The sequence below is a fragment of the Neoarius graeffei genome, chromosome 7 (genome assembly GCF_027579695.1).
Source record: "Neoarius graeffei isolate fNeoGra1 chromosome 7, fNeoGra1.pri, whole genome shotgun sequence".
NCBI lineage: Eukaryota > Metazoa > Chordata > Actinopteri > Siluriformes > Ariidae > Neoarius > Neoarius graeffei.
In genome coordinates, this window is record NC_083575.1 from 69,319,444 (window position 1) to 69,340,942 (window position 21,499).

Below are 21,499 nucleotides of genomic sequence, written 5' to 3' on the forward strand. Positions count from 1 at the left end.
TTCTGCATTTTTGCTATTCATGTCTTTGAATACTCTAATCCTTTAAAATGAAGTGTAAACCAGAAAAAAAGTTCGATCATATAATTCTCTTAAGCTTTCTTCTGATGTTATCATGGTCACAGGAGGTCTTGCATATTAAGCAGGCAACATTCAACATCACTCATCACTTCCCTTTCAACTGTTGTGTGCACTAACTAGGTTTTATCTGGACAGGATGTTGTGTAATGTAATACAGATACCATAAGATCAAGATGGTGATTTTGAATTAAAGAACAGGCATGTACAATTGGCATTACATATTGGAAATTTTTTTTAAAAATCAAAAACTACAAGTTCATCTCGGCCTAAAAAATTTGGGCAGACGCTCCCGCGTGGCACATGCCAGCAATCCCCCCTGTCCCCCTATGAAATGGGCAATAAGTAGGAGAGTTATACGTCGTATCATACCTAAAATTTTATCAGAAATATAGATATGAGACTATTGGCCCTTTTCCACTACCCTTTTTCAGCTCGCTTCAGCCCGACACGGCTCGCGTTTCGACTACCTCAGAGCAGCACGACTCAGCTCGCTTCAGCCCTGCTTAGCACCCAAAACTCACACGGTTTTGGAGTGGGGCTGAAGCGAGCCAAACCGAGCCGAGTGGGGCTAGGGGCGTGAGGAGACACTCCCCTGTGCACTGATTGGTGAGGAGGAGTGTCCTCACATGCCCACACACGCCCCGCAAGCACGCTGGGATCTGTAAACACCGCAAACCCGGAAGAAGAATAATTACGAATTACGAGAATTTCTGAAGCCTTATGCGCCTCGCCTCATCTATACGCTCTTGCCAGTATCTGTTGGCGTTGTCGGTGACAACAAGCCACAGCACCAAGACCAGCAACACTAACGACTCCATGTCCTCCATGTTTATTGTTTACTATCCTGGTTGTGAGACTACCGCTTAAAAGCTCACTGATGTCACTGTTTGCGCCGCCTAACGACATCACGTGACGTCCACCCACTTTCGCTAACTCCACCCAATGTGTCCACCCACTTCCAGCCAGCACGGTTCAGCGCGGTTGTAGGTGAAATGCAACTCCAACAGCCCCGCTCAGCTCGACTCAGCACCGCACGGCTCAGCCCGACTCAGCCGCGTTTGTAGTGGAAAAGCGGCATATGATTCTCCCCAACATGCTACATTAGATAAGCTAACCCCATTTATAAAAGATACACACTTATGACATGTATTTGAGATACACACACACACACACACACACACACACACACACACACACACACACACACCATGGCATTGATTTGTGCGATATACATTATAAATAACATAATGAATCATTGAACAGGCAAAATAATTTTCGACCTACCTTTGTTTTTTGGTGTATATGTGAAGTTCGATAGTCCTTGCCCCTCTACTAGCGTAGTTTATCATGTCAGAACACAATGAGCAAAGTACTTTTCCTGGGATGTCTATTTTCCATATGTGATCACCGAGCTTCATTGTGACAGTCTGCTCGTTGATCTCGACATTCAGTGTTCTGAACGGCGATTGCAAGCCACGCGTGGAGAGCATGCGTACTTGTGTTTATAGACTGCACGCGATGGGATTTCCCGAAAATTCTACCGCAAATAAGTCGAACATTGTCGCAAAAGTGAATGCTAATTACGACATGTCGAAAGACTCGAGTGTGTTAACCCGGAGCCCACCAAGAATCAAGATGTTATAAGGTGACCACAGATCATTAACCACACACCCCCGAAAATTTCTCAACGGATTTACATCGATCTCAAAAATGATCATTTTGGTCTGAAAAAGTCGGAAATCCGCCGATCGGCGGAAAATTCTCATCCCTGTTTGTATTTATTAATGTGGGAAATACACTCAGTATAATATGGATTTATTATTTTGAAAACCCACCAGCCGCCTGATCCGGCACGTTTTAATTGACAGCAATGACGTAAATACCAGCGTGACGGACTAGTGTCCGAAAGTGTTTTTTCATTTTACCAGTGAGCTCACTATATAGACATCTTTATAGTAACTCCCTATATAGGGAGTAGTGAACGAGTGAATGATTTAAGACAGGAATAGTCCTCTATATAGAATTTCCTAGATAGTGAGTAGACAGTAGTGAATGAGTGAGTGATTTTGGACACAGTCTTGGATCATTTTTACATGGCGTTTAAAGGAGATACGCAGAACCGTGGCCTCACTTTTTGTTTATAAATGCCTTGAGACCTCAAGAATGGCACAGGAATAGTTTTAAGCGTTAACAATAAATCTAATATAGTAATTTTTACGATTAAAGTGATTTATGTAGGTAGCGGTCTGAGCGAATGACCATGACTTCTGTGACATCACAGCAAGAAGGCTATCAGTCTCATCGCCATTTCCGCTATACTAAAACACAGAGCTGGCTGCAACTTCAATCCTCCATTTTGAGCTAATTTATCGCCATGCCATGTCGGTGTTGCTGGCGGGTGCAGCAACAAGACAGAAGGTGGGATTTATGTTGCATTCATGGCCCAAGAATGTTCAAACTGCAAAGATTTGGACGCGTTTTGCAAGAAATTCACGGATTGGGCACCTATGAAGTGGTCTGTCCTCTGCTCTGCACATTTTACTGAGGACTCGTACGAAACCTCTGATCTGTTGAGGAGCGTTGGCTATAAGCCCGTATTGAAAGAGGGTGCAGTACTAACAATTAAAGGAAAAGAAAACTCCAAGAAAAGGAAAGTAAGTCCAGTTGCACCAGTTCTCCCAGAGTGTGAGCCGAGCAGTAATGGCGGAGTAATCAGTATGGAGAAAACAGACAGCAAGTAGACCAGTCATCAGATTTCTCCGCTGGATATGCTTGCCTCAGCAGCAATATCTCACCCTTACATGGAAAAAGCGAATGAACGAAGAACTGAAAGTCAGATTGTTTCAAAAACAATCGGCCACAAAATCAGCCTTCAAGAAGCGAGAACACAGATGGGTAAGATGCAACTCTCATTTGGTTACATCACAACAAAAACACTTCTTGTTTACCTGTATTTAGATTAATACATGTAATTTGTTTTGTGTATTTAAGTTACCGGTACAAGATTATTTAATTTACTTGAGAATGGGATTGTCTCAGTTCATCTGATTATTTAATTAGCCTTTTACGTTTTATCAGTGAAAATGCATGCATGTACATGTACAGTGAATATTTAAAAAAAAATGATAATTTCAAAACTTTTCCCACCTTTAATGTGACCTATGACCTGTACAATTCAATTGAAAAACAAATCTGTTCGGGGAAAAAATATAAAAAATAAAAAACGTACAATAAGCTGGTTGCATAAGTGTGCACACCCTTAAACTAATACTTTATTGAAGCACCTTTTGATTTAATTACAGCATTCAGTTTTTTTGGGTTGGAGTCTGTCAGCCTGCCACATCTAGACTTGGCAATATTTGCCCACTCTTCCTTGTAAAAGCGCTCCAAATCTGTCAGATTGCGAGGGCATCTCCTGCGCACAGCCGTCTTCAGGTCACCCCACAGGTTTTCGACTGGATTTAGGTCTGGGCTCTGACTGGGCCGTTCCAAAACTTTTCTGGGGTCACTGTCGTGCTGAAAGATGAAATTCCTCTTCAGCTTTCTAGCAGACACCTGGAGGTTTTGGGCCAAAATTGACTGGTATTTAGAACTGTTCATAATTCCCTCCACCTTGACTAAAGCCCCTGTTCCAGCTGAAGAAAAACAACCCCAAAACATGATGCTGCCACCACCATGCTTCACCGTGGGTATGGTGTTCTTTTGGTGATGTGCAGTGTTGTTTTTGCGCCAAACGTACCTTTTAGAATTGCAACCAAAAAGTTCAACCTTGGTTTCATCAGACCATAACACATTTTCCCACATGCTTTTGGAAGAGTTGATGGGTTTTTTTGCAAAATTTAGCCAGGACTGGATGTTTTCTTTGGCCCTACCGCATAGTCCAGACATATGGAGAATACGGGAGATTGTTGTCACATGTAGTACACAACCAGTACTTGCCAGAAATTCCTGCAGCTCCTTCAGTGTTACTGTAGGCCTCTCGGCAGCCTCCCTGACCAGTTTTCGTCTTGTCTTTTCATCAGTTTTGGAGGGATGTCCAGTTCTCGGTAATGTCGCTGTTGTCCCATATTTTCTCCACTTTGACTATCTTCACTGTGCTCCATGGTATATCTAATGCCATGGAATTTTTTTTGTCCCCTTCTCCTGACTGATCCCTTTCAACAATGAGATCCCTTTGATGCTTTGTAAGCTCTCTGGGAACCCTGGCTTTTGCTGGAGGATACAACTGAGTAAATGTCTGAACTTTATTTGGAGTTAATCAGAGTCATTTTAACTGATGGTAGGTGTGAACCCAAAAAGACTGAATGCTGTAATGAAATCAAAAGATGCTTCAACAAAAGTATTAGTTTAAGGGTGTGCACACTTATGCAACCAGCTTATTGTAAGTTTTTATTTTTTATGTTCCCCCCCCCAACAGATTTGCTTCGCCCCCAATTGAATTGTACAGGTTATAGGTCACATTAAAGGTGGGAAAAGTTTTGAAATTATTTATCATGGTCTCATTTTTTTACATCAGAAAAATCTAATCATTTTAACGTAGTGTGTACACTTTTTATATCCACTGTCTGTTGCACAAGTTATAACGCCCATCCTGTTTTAATGAGTCATATGAGACTGTCAGTTCAATTCCATCCGATTCTCTCGACAGCTTTGTTCTCTGGCTTTATTTCGTAAGGTGGGGGCCTCCGTGGCCGACGTGTTACTATCGGATTCACTTTCCGATGGTTCGAACTGATCTGGTTCTACATGTATAGCAGTAGCATGTACACACTCCAATTTCAGGACTATCGCAGTCAGATGCATTACTATCTGAGGAATCCGAAGACTCTCCAATTAATCTGAACGAAGAGGCCATTGCAACCACTCTCGCCTGCCGAGTCCGGCTTTGGTCTATAGCACCAGTTCCCGCTGTGACATCACGCACTCAGGGCTGGGTGGCTCAGCTGGGCAGCTCAAATGCCAACTTTGCGGTCGATTTTAACTCCATCCATCCATTATCTGTAGCTGCTTATCCTGTCCTACAGGGTCGCAGGCAAGCTGGACCCTATCCCAGGGTACACCCTGGACAAGTCACCAAGTCATCACAGGGCTGACACAGAGACAAACAACCATTCACACTCACATTCACACCTACGGTCAACTTGGAGCCACCAATTAGCCTAACTTTGGCCTGTGGGGGAAACCGGAGCACCCGGAGGAAACCCACACAGACATGGGGAGAACATGCAAATGCCACACGGAAAGGCCCCCATTGGCCACTGGGCTCGAACCTAGAATCTTCCTGCTGTGAGGTGACAGTGCTAACCACTACACTACACCACCATACCGCCGCCCCTGATTTTAACTCTCAAAAATTCTCTCATCTCATTATCTCTAGCTGCTTTATCCTTCTACAGGGTCGCAGGCAAGCTGGACCCTATCCCAGCTGACTACGGGCGAAAGGCGGGGTACACCCTGGACAAGTCGCCAGGTCATCACAGGGCTGACACATAGACACAGACAACCATTCACACTCACATTCACACCTACGGTCAATTTAGAGTCACCAGTTAACCTAACCTGCATGTCTTTGGACTGTGGGGGAAACCGGAGCACCCGGAGGAAACCCACGCGGACACGGGGAGAACATGCGAACTCCGCACAGAAAGGCCCTCGCCGGCCACGGGGCTCGAACCTGGACCTTCTTGCTGTGAGGCAACCGCGCTAACCACTACACCACCGTGCCACCCTCTCAAAAATTATACCGGTATATTATTTTATTCCCAATTATGCAGCATACAAGAGTCCTTTGGGCAGCACAGTGGTGTAGTGGTTAGCGCTGTCGCCTCACAGCAAGAAGGTTCCAGGTTCGAACCTGGCAGCTGGCGAGGGCCTTTCTGTGTGGAGTTTGCATGTTCTCCCCGTGGGTTTCCTCCGGGTGCTCCGGTTTCCCCCACAGTCCAAAGACATGCAGTTAGGTTAACATGGGACGCCCTTGGGCTGAAGTGCCCTTGAGCAAGGTACTGAACCCCTGACTGCTTCCCGGGCGCTCTGGTGTGGCTGCCCACTGCTCCGAGTGTGTGTGTGTTCACTGCTTCAGATGGGTTAAATGCAGAGGATGACTCTCACTGTGCTTGAAGTGTGCATGTGACAAATAAACATTTCTTCTTTAATCACCCTTCTCCAAACTGGCGCACGTGATCTGAGAGCACCTGTTCTGTGTCACGTGCACACGCATGCGGGGTTTTAAACATGATATTTCCGGTTCCGGTTAACGTTTTAAAAACATCCGTGAAAGAGATTGAGTGTAAAAGTTTCCAAAGACCCAAGGATTTGAGAGTGTGGGTGCACTTTAAATTACAGTAGCATGAGCACCAGAAAAGGCAAAAATACCTTTTCATGTTTCTTAAATATAAATCTATTTTGTGGGCGGCACGGTAGTGTAGCGGTTAGCGCTGTCGCCTCACAGCAAGAAGGTCCGGGTTCGAGCCCCGTGGCCGGCGAGGGCCTTTCTGTGTGGAGTTTGCATGTTGTGTCCGTGTGGGTTTCCCCCACAGTCCAAAGACATGCAGGTTAGGTTAACTGGTGACTCTAAATTGACCGTAGGTGTGAATGTGAGTGTGAATGGTTGTCTGTGTCTATGTGTCAGCCCTGTGATGACCTGGCGACTTGTCCAGGGTGTACCCCACCTTTCACCCGTAGTCAGCTGGGATAGGCTCCAGCTTGCCTGCGACCCTGTAGAACAGGATAAACTGGCTAGAGATAATGAGAATGAGAAATCTATTTTGTTATTCCAGCCATGAAGTGATCCGACAGTTTGAGAAAAGGTTTCAGCTGGAATCTGGACTTGTTCTGTGTCGGAGAGCATCTCAAGAAGTGATCAATAATAATTAAAAACGGCTCCTTAGAGGTTCAGACCTCATCGACACTCGTTAAATGAGACACCAGAACATCTGACAGCTCAGGACTTTGCACACTTCTCTCAAATATTTTCACACCTTCATATCACAAACACCCTCTCAGAGGCTAATGCACTGCTTTCTTTCACTGTTTGTACCAGCTAGCAAATTATTAGATTAGATTCACTTTATTCATCCCAATTCGGGGAAATTCACGTATTACAGTAGCAAGAAAATGTCAAACAGATAACAAATAAAACTGAAATAAAAATTAGACAAACGAAGGATTAAATACAGAGGGATATTTGCATTATCTACCGTGAAAAAGTATAGAAAAATCACACACATCTATGCTAAGCTAGTTTAATGTTGTTAGCATACATGCTACAGCTGAATTATATTTGGACATTTGACTAACGCCTATTTTTATTTATTTATATATATATATATATATATATATATATATATATATAAAATAAATAACATGTTTATTAAATAAAAAAAGATTTCACATAATGACCAGTTTGAGTATTGACTATCTTGCTAGCATTACCGCTAAGATCCACACCCATTCAAATCAACGGTATGGCTGAATCCCAAATAAGCGGCTAAGGAACAAAAAGTGCTCTTCACTGGGAGCGGAAATCATGATGCTAACCCCTTTGTAGTGCACGGATGTAGGGAGGAAGTGGATATTTGGGGTTCATCCAGTCCGCACTTCCTTGGACGGCCTTGTTTTGACCAGTTCAGTACCTAACGTTACTTTCTCATCGGTAAACAGAATGCAGATATTTTTGCCTTTCCTGCTGGCTGACTCACTTCACCTGTAAATGTTATAAAGGTATAAATACAGCCCTTGGATTGGACTGTTCCCGAGCATTAAATACAATCCCTTACCATTTCAGCAGGTCAGCTTTTCCTTCTTGCAGTCCCAATGAGAGCTTGGTAGTCCGAACTGCACGAGCGCTCCCGTGTGTGAGTCTGGGAACATTGGGAAAGAAGAACTGGAGATATTTCAAAACAAAAGTCTGTCTTTGCCTTGTTGGTGTCAGCTGTATGTGTATTATATTATATTATATTATATTATATTATATTATATTATATTATATTATATTAAAATCTACAGCACTGTGCAAAAGTCTTAGTCACATGCAAAGAAATTGTGTAGAACAAAGATGCCTTTAAAAATAATGAAATTAAATGTTTATGCATATAACAGGAAACAGAAATTAAAGTCAAAATATAGCTTTGTTCTGATACAATATGCTGCTTTCTTTACTGATATACAAACATTTTAGTGTTTAATTTTGTGCTGGAAAACTAATGTTTGGAAAAGTGAAATGTTTTTGTCCTGACATGATAATGTCTCATCTCATCTCATTATCTCAAGCCGCTTTATCCTTCTACAGGGTTTTGGGCAAGCTGGAGCCTATCCCAGCTGACTACGGGCGAAAGGCGGGGTACACCCTGGACAAGTCGCCAGGTCATCACAGGGCTGACACATAGACACAGACAACCATTCACACTCACATTCACACCTACGGTCAATTTAGAGTCACCAGTTAACCTAACCTGCATGTCTTTGGACTGTGGGGGAAACCGGAGCACCCGGAGGAAACCCACGGGGAGAACATGCAAACTCCGCACAGAAAGGCCCTCGCCGGCCACGGGGCTCAAACCCGGACCTTCTTGCTGTGAGGCGACAGCGCTAACCACTACACCACCGTGCCGCCTAACAAAGCTTGTGCTTAATAATAATAATAATAATAATGAGCCCAAGACTAAGGCGGCACGGTGGTGTAGTGGTTAGTGCTGTCGCCTCACAGCAAGAAGGTCCGGGTTCGAGCCCAGCGGCCGGCGAGGGCCTTTCTGTGTGGAGTTTGCATGTTCTGCCCGTGTCCGCGTGGGTTTCGTCCGGGTGCTCCGGTTTCCCCCACAGTCCAAAGACATGCAGGTTAGGTTAACTGGTGACTCTAAATTGACCGTAGGTGTGAATGTGAGTGTGAATGGTTGTCTGTGTCTATGTGTCAGCCCTGTGATGACCTGGCAACTTGTCCAGGGTGTACCCCGCCTTTCGCCCATAGTCAGCTGGGATAGGCTCCAGCTTGCCTGCGACCCTGTAGAACAGGATAAAGCGGCTAGAGATAACAGATGTGTGTGTGCGTATGCAGATTTTGATTTCAGTGTCTGAACTACCCGGGAGCTTGAACAAATAGGTCTTAATTAAAAGCAGGGAAGAGACTGTATTTACACGTGGAGCAGTGATTAGTAGATCACTTCATGGATTAACCAATATTTTCCAAACAATGTTAAACATCCATCCATCCATTATCTCTAGCTGCTTTATCCTGTTCTACAGGGTCGCAGGCAAGCTGGAGCCTATCCCAGCTGACTACGGGCGAAAGGCGGGGTACACCCTGGACAAGTCGCCAGGTCATCACAGGGCTGACACACAGACACAGACAACCATTCACACTCACATTCACACCTACGGTCAATTTAGAGTCACCAGTTAACCTAACCTGCATGTCTTTGGACTGTGGGGGAAACTGGAGCACCTGGAGGAAACCCACGCGGACACGGGGAGAACATGCAAACTCCACACAGAAAGGCCCTCGCCGGCCACAGGGCTTGAACCCAGGGCCTTCTTGCTGTGAGGCGACAGTGCTAACCACTACACCGCCACGACGCCCCAATGTTAAACAATATTAATATTAATAGTAATATCCCTATCTCATTTGAGATATCTTAAAAATAATCATGAAATGTTCTTAAAAGAAAAGTGACAGCTGAATTTCTAGCTGCACAGTATGAAGTGCTCAGAATATGTGGCCCTTGCAACATTCCTGTTACAGTGACACCATGTATAAACTGTGTAACTGTTAACTGTGTAAATGCAAACTGTGCAGTTTATTTTCCCTGCTCTTTAAATGAAGCCTAAATTACATAAAGAAATGAACATCCCGCAGTGCAACTCATTGAGCTAATAAACTATTTAGCTGCCTTTTACACTTCATCACCACAGACTGTTCTTTATCTTTAACTTTCAAAATCCTTTGTTTCAGTCTTCAAGGAACACATCCATCCATCCATCCATCCATCCATCATCTATACCGCTTATCCATCAGGGTCACAGGTGAGCTGGAGCCAATCCCAGCTGACTTTGGGCGAGAGGTGGGATTCACCCTGGGCAGGGCTCACACAGAGATGAATAACCAATAACACTCACATTCACACCTATGGGAATTTTAGAGTAGCCAGTAGACCTAACCTGCATGTCTTTGAACTGTGGGAGGAAACTGGAGCACACGGAGGAAACCCATTCAGGCATATGAAGAACATGCAAACTCCACGCAGAAAGGCTCCACTCGGCCACAAGGTTCGAGACCAGAACCTCCTTGCTGTGAAGCGACAGTGCTAACCACTGCACCACCGTATTACCTCAAGGAATACAACGCCATAAAATCACACAGTCTTTCATTCAATAAACATGTCACTTATCTGCGACTTTTAATATCTACTGTCAGGTGCTTATAGTTGAAAGTTGTATAGTTGTAGTTGAAAGGCAACCTGCAATTACAGAAGGTAAGAAAATATTTAAATAATATTGGCTGGCGTTGAGTGGCATATCAGATATATTCCATTCAGCTAGCATGATATTGAACGAGTTGAAGATGAGTAGCTGAATGGAATATATCAGATATACCATGAAAAAAAGCCAGCCATTATTATTATTATTATTATAGGCGGCACGGTGGTGTAGTGGTTAGCGCTGTCGCCTCACAGTAAGAAGGTCCGGGTTCGAGCCCCGTGGCCGGCGAGGGCCTTTCTGTGTGTAGTTTGCATGTTCTCCCCGTGTCCGCGTGGGTTTCCTCCGGGTGCTCCGGTTTCCCCCACAGTCCAAAGACATGCAGGTTAGGTTAACTGGTGACTCTAAATTGACCGTAGGTGTGAATGTGAGTGTGAATGGTTGTCTGTGTCTATGTGTCAGCCCTGTGATGACCTGGCGACTTGTCCAGGGTGTACCCCGCCTTTCGCCTGTAGTCAGCTGGGATAGGCTCCAGCTTGCCCGCGACCCTGTAGAACAGGATAAAGCGGCTAGAGATAATGAGATGAGATTATTATTATACATACACATTCCTTTTGGGTGTTCAACGTGTCTTTCTTTTTCAAAATTCTCTCAAAATCTTCCATATTTAACGATGCAAACCTGGCAGCCATGCTTGTTTACAAATTGTCACAGTCGCTCGCTAGCATGCAAGTTCATGTTGTCTGGACACCCATGCAATATCGTAAACCATATTCACCGCTCATTCTCCATTGGGTAGAGTGCTGTCGTACACGTAGGATAAGCGATATGATAACAATCTTGCATGCTGTCAAGTCAAATGAATGAAACCTGCAAGAAAGGAATAGAATGCAAGTTTTTATTCCATCGAAAAAGTGTCCTGTATGTCTAATAATTATCTCATCTCATCTCATTATCTCTAGCCGCTTTATCCTTCTAGAGGGTCGCAGGCAAGCTGGAGCCTATCCCAGCTGACTACGGGCGAAAGGCGGGGTACACCCTGGACAAGTCGCCAGGTCATCACAGGGCTGACACATAGACACAGACAACCATTCACACTCACATTCACACCTACGGTCAATTTAGAGTCACCAGTTAACCTAACCTGCATGTCTTTTGAATTGTGGAGGAAACCGGAGCACCCGGAGGAAACCCACGCAGACACAGGGAGAACATGCAAACTCCACACAGAAAGGCCCTCGCCGGCCACGGGGCTCGAACCCGGACCTTCTTGCTGTGAGGCGACAGCGCTAACCACTACACCACCATGCCGCCCTAATAATTATCAATACCGAATTTGTCAAACATTTGTTTTGGCAATATACTGCTGCTTTCCCAGTTCAAAAGAAAAGCTGTGCCATATTATTGGACTGTGACTGGCCTCTTTAGTAGAGAGTGCAGTTAGCACTATAGCTCATCTTTTCCCTGCACAATGTGTGTAAATTCTTACCTTCTACCCTTCATAGGCATCAGTTTTTCACCACAGGACGGCAGTTGTCAGTGAGATATATCTGTGACGAATCTCAGTCATCCAGGTACATAGTGGTTGGTTGAAGAGAGCAACTGGACTTGCTTGAAGATTCTTGAAAACGTTTCGCCTCTCATCCTAAAGGCATCCTCAGTTCTGTCTGACTAAAGGGAGTATCCAGTATTTATCCTCTCATGGATCATCATAGAATCCGAATCAATGATGGTCAACCTGGAACGACCATCATTGAACAGAGGTGGGTGTCTATGACATCTTTAATCAGCCACCTACAATGCAGCCATCAGCATTCTGATTCGGATTCTATGATTATCCATGAGAGGATAAATCCTGGATACTCCCTTTAGTCAGACAGAACTGAGGATGCCTTTAGGATGAGAGGCGAAACGTTTTCAAGAAGCTTCAAGCAAGTCTAGTTGCTCTCTTCAACCAACTATGTACCTGGATGACTGAGATTCGTCACAGATATGTTTCTACGCACTTTGGGATGAGATCCCTTCGACTGGTGCGGGAGTATGAGAGGACTTCCAGAAAACTGGCAGACATCTTAGCCAGAGAGGATCGTTCATTTTTGTCAACCTGGAACGACCATCACTGAACAGAGGTGGGTGTCTATGACATCTTTAATCAGCCACCTACAATGCAGCCATCAGCATTCGGATTCGGATTCTATGATGATCCATGAGAGGATAAATCCTGGATACTCCCTTTAGTCAGACAGAACTGAGGATGCCTTTAGGATGAGAGGCGAAACGTTTTCAAGAAGCTTCAAGCAAATCCAGTTGCTCTCTTCAACCAACCACAGTTGTCAGTGAGGTTTTAAAAAAATACCAGCAACACACACACACAACCATGACATCCCTACTGTTGTGTGCTTCATGGTGCTCCATTTCCACTGATGAATGTACAGGGTAGAGGGGCATAAATTTTCCATAGCACTGGATCAGCTACATTCATAAATTAAAATTTTACTTAATGTCATGTAAAGTATTGAAGAGAGGTGCAGCTAAACATGACGTCACCTTTGTAACCAGTGTAACTCACTTTTCTAACAAATCACAACTAATCTGTTAGGATTTTATGGGTATTTTGCATTCAAAACATCCTATTGACATTTAGTCCTGGACAAACAGTGAACAAAACTTTCCATTCATCATACCAGAGTTTGAACTTTCTTATATAAAGTAGGCTAAAGCTCAAGCGACACAATTTTCTCTGGGTGCCAAAAAACAGGTCATCAGAATTTACTGTCAGAGGAAGCTCGTTCGAGATGCTCAGCATGAAAGTGTGATAACACCACTCTTACAAAAAACAAACAAAACCAACAGGAAGTCTAAAAGAGCAGCCAGTAACTCGTGTGTCACCTAAATAGTAAGGTTGTCTTCAGGTTGGCTTTCTCTTCTGCAGCAGCACGACAAAGGTTATCTGACAAATGGGAATACGATGACTTAAAAATTTGATCTGTCGACAGCCACTAAGAATGGGTCGCTGATATAGAACGTGAAGAATACTTTGCCAAGCGAATGCTTTATTCCACAGTGAAACCAACTCCTCACTTAGCTAGAAGAGAAACTAAGTGTTCCATTATTTATGAGAACAACATAAGAGTCTCTCGGTGATCTATAGTGAAAAATTAAAAATAACTAAATATGCAAGATTATGTGACATAAAAGTATCAATAAGGAAAAGAGACCATCCTTTCCTTGGACTTTTTAATTGAAAAATAAAATGCAGTGGAATGAAACCTCATGAGAGGTAAATACTAAAACTGTGCTGATGAATTTCATGCACCTGCTACTGATTACAAGTGAATAATAATCATAATAATAATAATAATAATAATGCATTACAAATATATTAACAAATTACCAGGAAAAAAGCTTAGAGCAATTGCACAGGATTGTTTTCTCTTAAATGTCAAGGACAAATAGCATTTATATAAAGAAAAAAAAAGTGGTAGACTATAGTAAAAACATTTATATTTAAGAAAATGAAATTCCAGTTTATACTCACAATATGTCTTATACAACATAAGATAGGGAAGCACATAAAAATTCTCATATAATATATTATTTAAAGTGATACATTTACTCTCATAAAAATATCTTCGGGGCATAAAAGAATTAACACTTAAGGAATGTATTGGATCATCTGAACTCACACTTTCTGTCTCAACATGCAGCGCATACCATAAAGTAGTCCAGTACAAATGAACATGTGCTCATATCAAAGATAGAGAAATAGAAAAAATACAGCATTTTAGGGGCTTTAGGGCTTCTTATCCTGAGAGTCAATGCAAGACTTAAGTGATATTCGATGGCAGATTTTCAGCTCATTCGATTATATTATCCTCACGCAGATCTTCAGCAGACAGCAAGGGTTTCACCAGCTCGGGGGTTATATAGTTGGAGTAATCAACCTCAAAACCGCTCCCTTCCACCTCATTTGTGCTCTCCTGTTCCGGCCCTCCTGGACCACTTTCACGCTCTTTCCGGCTTAAATCGGGTATGTTGAAGGGGAAGAAGTCACCAGAGCCATTTCCAGACTCTTCAGCCTCAGAGCTCTCTTCACTGCTCTCGACAGAATTACTGCATAAAAAAAAAAACAGAAACACAGTCAGGCTCAGCCAACATCCTGCTGGTCTTCCGGTCTTTTTTTTCCCCCAAGAAGCAAGGAATGTTCCTTGACCAGTCCTCCATTTTGTGTGCTTTGTTCAAGACAACAAAGCCGTTAAAGACTATTAATGGCTGTGCATTAGAAATAAATGACTGCATCATTTAATCAAATTCTTCAGATAAAAATGTAGTTCATGATTTTTTTTTGTGTGTGTGAAACAGAGTGAATATGTATTGCTCAAACCAGTGCAGATGAACAGAAAGCATTCTAATATGGCACCAAATATAGAGAAAGGGGATTGAATGTAAAACATTTTCGATGCAGCATGGGTTTAATAATGGGTCTATTTACTAAACCCATGTGGTCAGAAAGATAAGTTATTTTAAATGCAGCTGAACAGCAATATTTGATGACAGTGACGCAGGGACACAGGACGAGGCTTCCTATGTTGTGGGCGTTGGACTTTTAAGCTGCTTCATGTGATGTGTGTTCTGAACTTAATAGAAATGAAACAAAAATTACATCGAAATAACTGAGTATTACCAGATTATTCATATTTACTAGCTATTCTAAGCGGCTGTGTAACTCAACCACAAAGATGTGTATCTGTTTCATGTCTACAAGAAAACCTCAGTGCCTTTTATGGAAGAACAACTTAACACACACTGCTGTTTTTTTAATGACAACAGCTAAAATATTCTCTTAGACTTAACGTTTGTATGTAGAACTGTCTGATGTGTGAAAGACTTAGAAAAACTTCTACTGATGAATATCAGATAACAAACACAACCATTTACAGTAGCCATATGTTCATATTCCATCGTTTTTTATTCTTTGTCATTCTTTCTTTCTTACTTACAGAAACACAAAGGTCAGAATTTCAACTACAGTTGAATAAACAGTTAATAAACAGTAAAACATTTGATAACAATACTGACAAAATGTGCATTAAGGAGTAAGGAGAAAAGTCGACTGAAACAAATGATCCTTTCATGGTCATCATTAGCAAACACTGTTGTTGAGTGTTAAGTGGAAATCACTCGACAGGAAGTTGCCTAATGGGCTAAGTTTGCCTTCCTGCCTCTACAGTGGTTGAAGTGCCTTAACTGTTTCCAAACCACAAATATTTGACGTTTAAATGCTTATGTAATTTTGTAATACTATCCAGTCGAAAAATACGGTTTCTTGCAATTGTAAGGTCCCAAAGTCTCACTTCTTCTTTTAGTTTCTTTTGTCAAGAACAGGACACCCAGTGTCCCCTCACAGATCAAAATTTTCTCACTTAAGCCAATCAGCCATGATGAACCAACTGTAAGTGTGTTCTGCAAAGCTGCGTACATGATTTAGTTTGGTTGCAACACTCGTCTGAGGAAAATATGATCATCATTATAAGCATTACAGGAAACTACTGAGTGGAATTAATCTCAGGGTAACATCAGTTTTCTGACATGAAAATATGACGCAACTTCCTGTCCGCCCAAGCTCTTGTCAGCATGTAACACGACAACCCATGGAGGACTTCTTTACAGGAAAGATACCAACATCCAGAAACTGGTTACTCACATGTCCTTTACGTTATGAGCAGGAAGGCGATGATGTTGTGCAGGCAGATCGATCTGTGGGCCCCTTTGTTCCACACAGTTTGCATTTTTGCTGTCTGGTTTGCACTTCAACCACATGTACCTGCCTTTCGTTGGAGCTCCTGAAAACAAAAATAAACGAAATGACACCAAGAACATCAATGTCCAACAATCCACAATGACAGTCAATTATGATACGTTTTAAAACATATCATCATCATCATCATCATCATCATCAATAATAACGATATTACATTGTTCTGCCGTATCTCATATTACACTGAATAACATGAATATTTATTTTCCTTTTCAATCATGTCGCCTCACATCCGTCGTGTGGTTGAAGTCGTGTCTTTTCTTCTTCACTCATCCTTTTATTTCAGTCATCATAACACAATCATCATTTCCGTGTTTTGCCAATGTGAACAAATACGAATCTTGGTCTGGTTGTTCTGTTGACAATTTGTGTTATGATGACTGAAATAAAAGGAGTATTTTAATTCTTTAAATAGGCAAGACAGTGCTTTGGGGCAAAACATGGAGAGGTAAGAGATGAGTGAAGAAGAAAAGACACGACTTCAACCATACGACGGATGTGAGGCGACATGATTGAAAAGGAAAATAAATATTCATGTTATTCAGTGTAATATGAGATACGGCAGAACAATGCAATATCGGTATTACTGATCATATTATAACAGGTAACCGATATTTTTGTGTCAGAAAGGCTTATTTATTGGAAAGTTATCGAAGTGAAATGATAATATCGACTTCCCTTGTGCCAAAGGGACAAGGGACACTCTTACGCAATAAGAGTGTTATAAAGGGGGCTAATTAGCAAAACAGCTAATTAGCCCTTCTTTTTTTTTTTTGCTGTAAAAGAGTTTAACAGTAAAAACATGGCCAGGTTTTAGTCTCAAAGCTCTTTGGGACTTTCTGTACCTCAAACAGCTATGGACTTTTCATTTTCTCACAAACTAACAGGCCAAAATCCTGCCATTTAGGGAATCCTACTTTTATAATATTTTACAAAGGATTATAAAGTCTAGAAAGTAGTTCTTATGTGTGTGTACGCTACAACATAATTTATACTGATAGGCAAGCCAGTGCTTTGGGGCAAAACATGGAGAGGTAAGAGATGAGTGAAGAAGAAAAGACACGAATTCAACCTCACGACGGATGTGAGGCGACATGATTGAAAAGGAAAATAAATATTCATGTTATTCGGTGTAATATGAGCTGGGCAATACGGCAGAACAATGTAATATCGGTATTACTGATCATATTATAACAGGTAACCGATATTTTTGTCAGAAAGGCTTATTTATTGGAAAGTTATCGAAGTGAAATGATAATATCGACTTCCCTTGTGCCAAAGGGACGCAATAAGAGTGTTATAAAGGGGGCTAATTAGCAAAACAGCTAATTAGCCCTTCTTTTTTTTTTTTTTTTTTGCTGTAAAAGAGTTTAACAGTAAAAACACGGCCAGGTTTTAGTCTCAAAGCTCTTTGGGACTTTCTGTACCTCAAACAGCTATGGACTTTTCATTTTCTCACAAACTAACAGGCCAAAATCCTGCCATTTAGGGAATCCTACTTTTATAATATTTTACAAAGTATTATAAAGCCTAGAAAGTAGTTCTTATGTGTGTGTACGCTACAACATAATTTATACTGATAGAATAATTTAAAAAAAAAGTACCTACCGAGTACATTATCCGATAACAGGTATATGAGGATGAGTGTTGATAAAGTCAAACTGTAGTAAAATCGCATTATGACGGTTTTTTCTGCTTCTTCTTCCTTTCTGACTCCAAAGCGCGTGAAGATGTGCGGGCGCGCGCGCGGTCGCTCAATTTTTACACTGACAGGAAGCCCCGCCCACGTGTGCGTCATCACCCGAGCACGTCTGTACATAGCATACTGATGTGTACATGGAGGACAAACCTATTGACACACATTCACTCGGCCTTGTATCGGGTAAACCTACCGTACACACTACATATACACACGGATTTGTGGACACTCATATCACACACACGCATTTGTGGGTCTTCCCGAAACTGTTGTGATAAAATTTGGAAGCACACAATTGTATAGAATGTGTGTGAATGCAGTAGGATTACAATTCGCCTAGAGGCCCAGACATGTTCCAGCATGACAATGTGTAGTGCACTAGGGCTGCTCGATTATGGCAAAAATCACTGTCATGATTATTTTGGGGTGGCACGGTGGTGTAGTGGTTAGCGCTGTCGCCTCACAGCAAGAAGGTCCAGGTTCGAGCCCCGTGGCCAGCGAGGGCCTTTCTGTGCGGAGTTTGCATGTTCTCCCCGTGTCCGCGTGGGTTTCCTCCGGGTGCTCCGGTTTCCCCCACAGTCCAAAGACATGCAGGTTAGGTTAACTGGTGACTCTAAATTGAGCGTAGGTGTGAATGTGAGTGTGAATGGTTGTCTGTGTCTATGTGTCAGTCCTGTGATGACCTGGCGACTTGTCCAGGGTGTACCCTGCCTTTCGCCCGTAGTCAGCTGGGATAGGCTCCAGCTTGCCTGCGACCCTGTAGAAGGATAAAGCGGCTAGAGATAATGAGATGAGATGAGAAAATTTCTCTCAAAATGCGTTGCTGGTGTCGCAAAGCCATCACGAACCCTTTTCAAGCCAATTTCCCTGAGACAGGAAGTGCGAGCCAGTATCTCACTGGGCTGCGACAGCCTGCGACTAGTTGGAGACGCAACAATTGAGGTAAAATATGCGAATATCAATTAAGTGTGATTCCAAGTGAAAATTGTCGCTAATTCGCATATTTTACCGCAATTGTTGTGTCTCCAACTAGTCACAGGCTGTCGCAGCCCAGTGAGATACTGGTTTAACGAAGAGACAGGAGGCAAAGTTGGAGGTGGCGGAGTTGAGGATGTTAACGTTTGCGATGGGAGGTTGGACAGGATAACGAACGAGCACGTCAGAGGGACAGCACATGTGGAGAGCTTGGGAATTAAGCTAAGAGAGCTATGAGACTGAACATATCCTGAGAAGAGATGCAGAGCATGTTGGAAGGAGAATGTTGAGGATGGAGCTGCCAGGAACATGAAAACGAGGAAGGCCAAAGAGGAGATACATGGATGTGGTGAGAGAGGACATGAAAGTGGCAGGTGTGGTAGAGAAGAATGCGGAAGACAGGGAGCAACGGAGACGAAAGATCCGCTGTGGCGACCCCTAATCGGGAGCAGCCAAAATAATAAGAGGATTGAGATCATGATTATTTAGATCATGACCATTTTAGTCTTGGGTATGGATAATTTAAACTGCAACCGGTGGTGAGTGTCAGGTCCAGGAGGACTTGAGTATTGGGGAAAGTGGAGTTACCCCTTAATCACCATTGCTCCCAGGTCAAGTCAAGTTTATTTGTATAGCGCTTTTAACAATAAACATTGCCGCGAAGCAGCTTTACAGAATTTGAAGGACTTAAAACATGAGCTAATTTTATCTCTAATCTATACCCAATTAGCACACCTGTGGCGATGGTGGCAAGGAAAAACTCCCTCAGACGACATGAGGAAGAAACCTTGAGAGGAACCAGACTCAAAAGGGAACCCATCCTCATTTGGGGAACAACAGACACCGTGACCATAACATTAACAGTTTTAACATGAAGTCAGTTTCGTTGATGTTATAAACTCTTCATTGATGGAAACTTGAGTGCAAAATTGTTCATGACAACTGCAGTCCTAAAGTTAGCAAGTCAACTGTAGTCCTCAGCCATAAAAGCGTTACTGTAAGTGTTCAGAGCATCTTCCAAGTGTGACTTTCAATTGTTCACATGGGGTCGTCCTCCACAGGAGTGATGTGACGAGACTCCGACCAGACATAGGGCACCAGGATGGATCAGGCAGGTCCGAGAAGCAGAAGAGGTCAGCATCTCGATCTCAGGATTGACATGTAACTCAGAGGGGCAGATTGGGGGGGAGAGACACAGGTTGTTAGGTATGGCCAATGTCACCTGAATAAGTAGGAACAATATACACTTTGCGCTGAGTACAAGCAGGGACTTCGACAAAACTATGACAGCATAACTAAAAGGGGAGAGCCAGAAGGTAACACAGGCATGAGGGAGCCCCGGGACATAAAGCAGCAGCCACTACACCGTCAACAAACTCGAATGAGCAAGCGAGTGGAGTGACAGCATCCATACATCCCAGTTTACCAAAACACTCTATGTCTGAGGACCCTCCAGATCTACACCTTTACCTCATAAACACCATTAACAAAAGGCTTGACTAAACAGATATGTTTAGTCCCAGGTCCGCTCTGACCCGGAGTGATAGCACCTGCCTGGGTTCCAGCAATGAGTTAAATAGTACATCACCAATAAGGCGCTGGCAGCAGGGTGCTTTTCGGTACACTGTGGCAGATGAATCCAACAGAGTCAATGGCATACCACCAGATGGCATGCGGAAGAGCCACTCAAATGGCCAACGGATGGCATCACTTGGCAAGTCAGTTGTCACTGTGGGGCAACTTCCATACCCATCAGGTCTGTGGCACTTTTGTGCACCACTTGGCATCAGGGATGGAGGTCCAGAGAGACAACGTGATGGGGGCATGGCATTGTTTGTCTTACCTTACTGTGCAAGGTGCTTTGCTAGGAGAGGATAATAGTATGGGAGAGCTCACAAGGCCAGACATTCCATGGCAGCTCAACCGGGACATTCGTGCCGCTGCTCTGGTGTGGGCCTCACGGCCCATCTGTGTTTCTGTGCATCCTAATGAAGCACTCATCATTGCTAGCGATGGACAGCCGATGAGCATGATTATTTAACATGATTACTCATCGACTGGGTGGCATGGTGGTGCACTGTCACCTCACAGCAAGAAAGTTCTGGGTTCGAGCCCAGTGGCTGACAGGGGCCTTTCTGTGTGGAGTTTGTATGTTCTCCCCGTGTCTGCGTGGGTTTCCTCCAGGTGCTCTGGTTTTCCCCACAGTCCAAAGATATACAGTTAGGCTAACTGGCTACTCTAAATTGCCCATAGGTGTGTATGTGTGTGTGTGTGTGAGTGCGCAGAAAGAAACTGGCCACCATACTTGCTGTAATTCTGGCCAAGTTAACCAAACATAGTTCGCCTCAAGCCCCGATCAGGTTCAGCAGTGATAATGATGACTCATTGATTTTGGAAACATCATGCATGTATTGAAAAAAAATATATTACTAAGGGAGCAGCTGTGGCCTGAAGGTTAGAGAAGCAGCCCTGGGCCCAAAGAGTCGCCAGTTTGATCCTTATTATGGGCAGGAAAAATGTGA

The 21,499-nt window shown here is 43.1% G+C and overlaps 2 protein-coding genes across 2 annotated transcripts in view; both read right to left on the bottom strand.

Moving 5' to 3' along the window:
• vps26a (VPS26, retromer complex component A) overlaps window positions 1-7,943 on the bottom strand; it is a 42,644-nt gene extending 34,701 nt beyond the window's left edge. Inside the window, exon 1 of the mRNA XM_060926324.1 lies at window positions 7,854-7,943. Within this exon, the coding sequence (XP_060782307.1) occupies window positions 7,854-7,856 (3 nt within the window). The 5' untranslated portion in view covers window positions 7,857-7,943. The remainder of the gene's footprint in view (window positions 1-7,853) is intronic.
• Window positions 7,944-13,708: 5,765 nt separating this feature from the next.
• On the bottom strand, window positions 13,709-18,046 carry srgn (serglycin). Its single transcript, XM_060924828.1, has 3 exons — window positions 17,912-18,046; window positions 16,190-16,328; window positions 13,709-14,598 (listed from the first exon to the last, which is right to left on the bottom strand). Exons 1-3 carry the CDS (start codon window positions 17,979-17,981, stop codon window positions 14,343-14,345), a joined length of 465 nt encoding a protein of 154 aa, XP_060780811.1. The 5' UTR covers window positions 17,982-18,046; the 3' UTR covers window positions 13,709-14,342.
• Between the last annotated feature and the right edge of the window lie 3,453 nt (window positions 18,047-21,499).